Source organism: Annulohypoxylon truncatum (genome assembly GCF_022578515.1).
Source record: "Annulohypoxylon truncatum strain CBS 140777 unplaced genomic scaffold F4807scaffold_34, whole genome shotgun sequence".
NCBI lineage: Eukaryota > Fungi > Ascomycota > Sordariomycetes > Xylariales > Hypoxylaceae > Annulohypoxylon > Annulohypoxylon truncatum.
Window position 1 is genome coordinate 451,548 of NW_025953820.1, and position 7,421 is coordinate 458,968.

Sequence of the window (7,421 nt, forward strand, 5' to 3'; positions counted from 1 at the left end):
TCACCGCGAGTTATATCACGACTCCAATGACCAGCGTGCTGTGCTGGTGCCCAGCCTATGGGGCGGTGCTCCCGCCCTGCATCGTACCCATCAGCATCGAGTACCCATTTTTCTGCTTATACGTATGTGGGTACTATGCTGCGTTGTCGTGGTTCTCGCTCAGTAAGGGACGGGAGCCTCATGTGAAAGTCAGCGAACGGCCCTGTCGGGACCCTAGACTGGCCAGGCTCGCACACATGCAATGCGGCCATAGAGGTTGACACGAAGCCACGCGATGAACTGTAGCGAAATGAATAGTGACCAGATATAGATAGGGCTGATGGTGGCGCCCGGCAGAGCTTGGCCTTAAACGTCCACTAAACGTCCGCTGAACAAGCACAAGCCCTGGACTAGGTAGACTAGCCTGGGGTTATGCTGACGCCAGGGGTTGGCCAGTTCCCACGTTAAAGTATATGGGGTGAGCTGTCTGACCTATCAGAGACATTTCGCTTATGGATCTACCGCAACATCTCGTCTATTTAGGTAGGAATCTAGCAGGGCTAATACCGTCTAATCCTGACTAAGGACTTTAACTCGACTGGATCCTTAGTCCGCTTTTCAGCTCTCCAGGATAAAACAGAAGGTTATTTCAATGTTGATGGAAGCACCGCGAAATGGAACGAGACAACCCTGGCAGCTGTTTCTACCTACCTAGCCTTTCAAGGCCTCCGGACTTGGCATATACGCATAGTACATTTTAGGATCCTCTTTGATTGTTATTTTTGTAACTATCATCACACTTGTCGTCTAAACCCTCGTGCACCAAGACCGTGGAACCCACTTATCCGCCTCAGACGTCCAATTATCGCGAGGGTTTTCCGAGACGAGTATGAACGGACTGGTCATGGCTTGGCGGCGAAGAAAGTCATCGATGCTGATTCCATCCGCCCCGCCACCGTCGAGACTCCGAGACCTACGACTCAGAATCCGAGATGAACAACTACCTAGGTAGTCACGATGATTCCAAATGGTTTCACATGGGGAATATTTCATAATATTGAAGACTACCGGCAGCCCCGAATTGAACTGCAGAGCTGATTGATCAAGCATTTGTGCTTTAGACATAATTATTTTCTACTTCTTATCCGGTCAACCGTAAGCTGGGCACTGCGGGTCTTCGCAGTATGTGCCCTTGGCAAAGATCGGCAGCGCTATTTCTGTCTTCACACAGGCCTTCTGTCTTTTCCTACCCTTGTAGCACAGCTCAGTTTCGTACTTCCAGTCTCCGGTCCTTTCGTCAACGAACCGGCATCCGCACATATAGAAAAGATCGCGTCTCTTGCACATGTTTTAGGTCGTTCTATGGAATGATTATTCTGATTGGTTTCTGATGTTCTTTTTAAAAGCACAGCCAAGAGATTATTGAGATCAACTGTGATCATGGATGTTTCGTTGGAAAGGGGCAAGCAATAAAATCTCGTGTTGAATTATGCACCTCTCGTCAAAACAAAGACCTGTCTCGCTTTGTGCCGTCCTAAACATGGAATCAGTTGACGTCGAGGGCGCCGGGGTCAAAAGCGAACCCACGTGGGCTCCTTGTCCTAGAACAAAAGCCTTAAACTACCCAATCTACCGCTGTCTAGCAAACCTTTCATCATTCAATAGCGGAACGTTTACCAATGTTGCTACCCGAGGCGATGAGGTGTTTGCCACTTGGAGAATTTTAGATTCTCGCCCACTCATGTTCAAAGAAAAGCATCGTGGCTTATCATTTGATGGAAGATTAGGGGTTTGCTGACCTGGCGAAGCATCAGACCAGAAGATGCATAAGTCATTCTGATACTTGAGTACCTAGGTAGGTAACCTGAAGATCTGGTAATGATAAATGAACGAAGTACAACAGTACCCATTCTTCCTTATATGCTTGGGTGATGCCGTAGTGGTGTCTAGCGATGAACATCTCCAAGCAATAAAAGAAATGAGCTTAGTCACCCCAATCTGCTATTCGCTAACCCTAACCCTCATGCTGCATTTATATGGAACTATCATCATGTACATCGTCGATGAACTGAACATAAACGTAAGTTTACAACGACTTACCGAAAGGTCAATGGATACCTTACTTGGCAAATTGTCAATCGCAGGAGTTTTCTTGTGACTTATGCTGTCTTTGTTCTCTTTCCTTGTTGATCACAATATCATTGTGGGCATCAAAGGAATGGGTGCTTTTTGATACTCCAAATATAAGGGCAAAGAAAAGAGTAAATAAATCAACCTTCAAGAAATGTATCGCGCATTAACGAGAGAGAAAAATATTGTGTATTCTATTTTGACTTTCCTGTTTCCACTCATACCCTTCATCATGTGTCGGCAGATCACCACCAACCTAGCATGCGGCTGCAAAACGAAACCCTGTGTCGTTCTGTGCGTTGACGCGAAAGAACGCTCCTGTAAAGGCGTCGAGAAAGTTGAGAAAAAGTCAGTTTGCTGGTGCAGGAATAATGTTTGTCGGTATCGCGCTTATAAGCGCTTAAGCCGCCAGCTAAGGTATCTCGAGGAGGACATCGAGTGGGAGCAGGCCGCGAAGGATTCTTCAGCAACCTCCAAGAATCGAGCTGAGGCTAGCAGATTGTGATATATGGTGGATAGATATTTCTAGGTAATTATTGGTTAAGTTCGATTCATCACTGGTATATGTTCATCAGCAAACATCAAGTAAACTGCTAACGTGTAATGCTTTTATGATTAGGTATCTCACGTGGGTATCTACCTAATGTAATATTTGGAGTATAAGTAGAATGGTAAACGTAAGGTTTTATGCTGCACAAATTCAAGCTCACAAGATGAGAAGACTTCCCAAAATTTGCGAGAGCACGACCACCATGCCGCTGAGGGTCGAAGTTGAGGTGCTGGCCTAGGCCGACAAGATGCTAACTAAGGCGCTTAACACACCCATCTGCTGGCCTGCACCCGTCGTGTTATCGAACTTGCCGGTGCTCCAGTGGAAGCCGCAAAGACGGCCGTTGTCACCACCGTTGCACTGCGACGCGGCGCTCTTAGCGCTCGACTTTAGGATAGGGAGGACCGTAGCGGAGGTATACGGTGCCTTTTCGATAGTCGAGCCGAGGCCTCTGTGAAGCAGGGACTTGTAGAAAACCTGGTCCGAGTTGCAAATGGACGCCTTCTCGCAGGCAGCTTCGAATGCAACGCCGTCAGGGAAGAATACCTCGAGGGTCCGAGAGACGAGTCCGTCGATACGCTGTTTCCAGTCATCGGCCCCGTTGGTCTGTATCTAAGTCAATATCCGGCAGAATGCGTTCTGGGTGATTAATAAGAAACTTACATGATTGTACATGAATGCGGAGCCCTGAAGGAGCATCCCGGCGTTGGACGAAAATTGTGCCTTGTTAATATCCTTGCACTTGCTCGCTTGTGCTCCGTCATATACATCATATTTTTCGCTGATGAACCCGATGTTTTGGAGCAGCTTAAAAGTATCGCTGGCCGCATCCTCGTAGGTCTTGTTTCCTGTTAAATGTGCCAGTTGAGCAGCAAGGTTAAAGTAGTAGATGTTGGCGGAAGCTAGGGCCGGGTCAATAATCACATTCTAGGTATTGGGTAAAGGATATCGCGCAGAAGCGTCGATTAAGGGTCACGAACAGCTAATGTAGTTGTAGCCTTGGTTAGCCTGGGATATCTGCCATCTCAGGGCCCCCTTGCAGTCACCGTCGTCTACTCTTCGCTCGGCAGCATGAAGGTCGTTAAAAACATTCTTAGCTAATGCTAGCCACTGCGGGTTACCCTGACTCGGTTCTTGCAAGCTGACTTCCTCAGCCTCAATGGCGGCAAGAGCCCAGAGGGCCTGATCATCATTGCCCATAGACGCGGTCCAATTTGTAGGCATGTAGTCATCATTGGGGCCCATCTGCCATATGAGGCCTTGTGAGATGTCCTTGTCGTACTTCTTTTCCCCCGAACGATTGCGATAATCCAATAAGGAGCTCCAAAGAGCACCACCAGTCCACCAGTAGTAGTCTCCGTCAGGAGGGGGTGTGAAGATTCCAACAGGTTGTCCTGGATTGTTGCCGGGGTAAAAAGTCATGAGATCCTGCGCTACGAGAGCCGCAGCAGCCTTGACAGAAGCTATCAACTTGAGTCAGCACCAAGCATTCACTAACCAGGATTTTACTCTTTCTGGGACACCAACCTGCATCTTCAACATCTACAGTAAGACCTGCAAGCGCGCCATTGGCGGCTAGTAGAAGACGAGCTAATGAGTTAGATGCAATCCTCGCCATGTTGCTAGTATACCCGTGCTAATAGTGCTAAAATAAGTAGCAATGGTAAGTAGCGGTTATAGACTAACGGATGTAGTTGCTGCTAAGATGCCCTTATCGAATAACAAGGACGATTTCAGCGACGCCAGCAACGGTGATTTGAGGCTAGATATAGTCAACCTTTTCTATCATAGCTGCGCCGCTACGCCCTACAATTAGCTACGATTAAGCCCCCAACGACTCCTATAGATCCAATCTTAGCCGAACTGCCCGAACAAGCGGTGGATCGTGAACCTTGGTGTAGATGCCTGGCTAAACCGAACTCGGGCGTAATACCTGGAGCCGCAACGGCACAGCACACATAGCCACTCCTTGGCTAATTAGCTAACCGTTGAATGAAGTTGGGAAACCCGAGAAACGACGCGTACACTGCTTCAAATGATATGGGATCTACGTCACGATAACCCCATTATCCTCAATTGCTATCGTGCAGGGCATAGGGAATATAGCCTGCCGACAGCATTACCCCCGTGTTCGAACTAGCTGCATAGTACAATAATAAGGGAGTCGAATGTTTCTGACATAGAATTATATGCCAAAATTAGGGCGATGATATCCAGCATTGACTTGCTGTGTCACGGGAAATTATCAGCACAGAGGCGGCTCATTGAGTAGAAGAGTAAGGCCAAATAGGCTTGACTTGGAACCCATAATATAACGAAAACGCTCGAAAACAAATCATATTGCCCCAAGGGTATCAATACCAAGCCTATACGCATACCTACCGACCCTTGACCTTTCTGATAACGACCTTCCCCCCGTCTAATTCCCATCCGACCCCGTCCTCTGCCGTGAGGTTTGCCCACTTCGAATCCGCGCAGACCTCCAAGAAGTTCAAATCCACGCTCAAATATGCTCTTCCGAAGCACTTGAGCAGGTGCTTGCGCATGCCTTCTTCGGCATATTCCAGCAGCTTCGCCTTGTGCCCGTCGACCCTCCTCTTCAAGCGGCTGAATTCTATGTAGTTGTCGTGTGCCAGCGCGTCGAGTACCGCGTCGACCTTGGCGTCCCGTAGCTGATATTTATGCCGCGCAGCGAATGCTTCGGCTAGGTTGTTCCGCCTGCATGCCGTGTCGAGAACGAGATAGCCGACGACCTCGTTCATTTCGACAGACGTCATCCTATGCAATGGCTGTATCTTGCGTAGGAGGTGTAGAATGGCTGGGTGGTAGGATTCGGGATGTTTGACTAAGACGGAAAGCCGGATGCAGAAGAGATAGGCTTGGATTGCGAAATCATCGACGCGCTTGGAGGCTACGATACCTTCTCGCAGCTTCCTAAGCGCCGACAAGACATCAGACAGGCCTTTAGTATTATTGGGTATAGTAGCTAGTGTCATCGTAGGCGAATTAGGGTCTAGCAGAGGAGCATTGTTGGTAGAATTCGTGGAGGGTTTCTCGTCGTTGGAGCCGGAGAGGTCAAGCGAGGCGAAGCGGCGAAGGAGCTCGCTACGTTCGCCAGCGTCAGAGCAGAAGGTCATGTATCGCTCGACTATCTTGGTATAGTATCGCTCTTGGGTTTTGAAGTCAAGCAACCTAGGTAATCATCCTGTCAGTACTCCGACTAACTCTTTGAAGTGATGGTGATCAGGTTAATAACCAACCTACTATCGCCTTTCGAAGGCAAGCCCATTGCCTCTAACGGGTCCAATTCTACAGGTTTCAGACGACTCCATGGTGCAGAAGGAGTTCTGTTCCCTCGGGCGCCCCCGCGTCCACGCATTGTCAAGTCATATCAAGCAGTGACTATACTTGTTGAAGATTGTTGAAGTTGTTAAGATGTTACACAGTACAAGTGCCTGGTATGTATTTCTTAGGTGCTCATAAAACGTTGATCAACTTAGCGGGGCAAACGAAACGATTGATGACACTAACCGCAATAGGCTAGTATGCCCGACTTTAGGAGGGTTATTGTGTCGCGTTGATTAAAAAAAAAGTTGTTACCGAATTAGGAAGGTGGGTCTTGTGGCTGGGGTGTGGCTAGGTGTGGTGGTGCGCAGGTGGTGGAGGGGTTATTAAGGTAGGAAGGTAAAAAAGGAAAGTGGGTCTTGCGTGGCTAGAGCCGTGTGGCTGGGATGTGGAGGTGTGTGTGTGGGTGGTGGGATTACTAGAGTAGGAAGGTAAAAGAGGAAAGTGGGGCTTTTGTGGCTAAAGTGTGGCTGGTAGGGCGGTGCAAGAGGGGAAGACTTGTAATAGGCAAGTCAAAAGGGGAAACGTATGATAAGTCAGTAAGGCGTAAACCAATCAATAAATAGATAGTGGGTTCAACCCGATTTAGGTGCGGATTACGTAAGTATTAATTAATCAGTTTAAGTAAGGGTTCAGCTTTAGTCCGAATTAACTGATTATATAATACAATAGCCCTAACTTTTAGGTTAGGTCAGGTCTCTGATTTTTAGGTTAGGTCAGGTCTTTGACTTTTAGGTCAGGTCAGGTCTTTGACTTTTAGGTTAGGTCAGGTCTCTGACTTTTAGGTCAGGTCAGGTCCCTGACCTAGGGGCAGTTGAATAAAACCTTTATATAATAATAAGTCCCCTATTCTAAAAACTTGAGGCTCTACCTAGCTTATATAATTAGCAGAGCGACCAATCAAAAGCTAGTGGGCGGGCGTGGCTTGGGTGGCTGGCGCAAAAAGGGGTGGGCTTCTTAAGCTTAATTACGTAGGTAAGCGGGTCCTTTGATTGGCTACAGCTTTGACAAATTCGTGGCAGGTCATTTTGTGCAATTGCTGATTGGGTGCATGGCTACATTAAGTGGAGACATCGCTTCAAGGGGCTTGCTTACATAAACCTGTCCTTTGGTCAATTAAACTGCAGTTGAACCTGTATTGAACCTAAGGCCTACTGAAACTGCCGTTGACCTAGCTGACTAATTAAACTGCTTATAGCTTAATTGAACTGTATTTGAACTTGCAATTGAACTGCAGTGGACGTTGCTTACGTCAGACGTTGTCTTCAACAGGGTGCTTAGTCAGTTGAAGAGCGTTGGATTGATTATATAATACAGGATAAAACAGGTCAGGTCCAGGGACCTGTTCTTCAATACAGGTCAGGTCCAGGGACCTGTTCTTCAATACAGGTCAGGTCCAGGGACCTGTTCTTCAATA

At 47.7% G+C, this 7,421-nt stretch overlaps 2 protein-coding genes across 2 annotated transcripts; both read right to left on the minus strand.

Moving 5' to 3' along the window:
* Window positions 1-2,753: 2,753 nt before the first annotated feature.
* On the minus strand, window positions 2,754-4,346 carry F4807DRAFT_470242 (glycoside hydrolase family 76 protein). The gene is made up of 4 exons (XM_048002791.1): window positions 4,187-4,346; window positions 3,640-4,122; window positions 3,323-3,561; window positions 2,754-3,265 (listed from the first exon to the last, which is right to left on the minus strand). The coding sequence occupies exons 1-4, from the start codon at window positions 4,275-4,277 to the stop codon at window positions 2,894-2,896; spliced, it is 1,185 nt and encodes a 394-aa protein (XP_047851038.1). The 5' UTR covers window positions 4,278-4,346; the 3' UTR covers window positions 2,754-2,893.
* Window positions 4,347-4,770: 424 nt separating this feature from the next.
* F4807DRAFT_439403 (uncharacterized protein) lies at window positions 4,771-6,163 on the minus strand. The gene is made up of 2 exons (XM_047999203.1): window positions 5,920-6,163; window positions 4,771-5,851 (listed from the first exon to the last, which is right to left on the minus strand). Exons 1-2 carry the CDS (start codon window positions 6,036-6,038, stop codon window positions 5,038-5,040), a joined length of 933 nt encoding a protein of 310 aa, XP_047851039.1. The 5' UTR covers window positions 6,039-6,163; the 3' UTR covers window positions 4,771-5,037.
* Window positions 6,164-7,421: the final 1,258 nt, after the last annotated feature.

Coding starts and splice junctions, on each gene's coding strand:
- F4807DRAFT_470242 (XM_048002791.1), bottom strand. CDS start 4,277: ATGGCGAGGATTGCATCTAACTCATTAGCTCGTCTTCTACTAGCCGCC. Junction 4,123..4,186: donor TGTAGATGTTGAAGATGCAG/GTTGGTGTCCCA, acceptor TCAAGTTGATAG/CTTCTGTCAAGGCTGCTGCG. Junction 3,266..3,322: donor CCGCATTCATGTACAATCAT/GTAAGTTTCTTA, acceptor ACTTAGATACAG/ACCAACGGGGCCGATGACTG.
- F4807DRAFT_439403 (XM_047999203.1), bottom strand. CDS start 6,038: ATGCGTGGACGCGGGGGCGCCCGAGGGAACAGAACTCCTTCTGCACCA. Junction 5,852..5,919: donor CCTTCGAAAGGCGATAGTAG/GTTGGTTATTAA, acceptor ATGATTACCTAG/GTTGCTTGACTTCAAAACCC.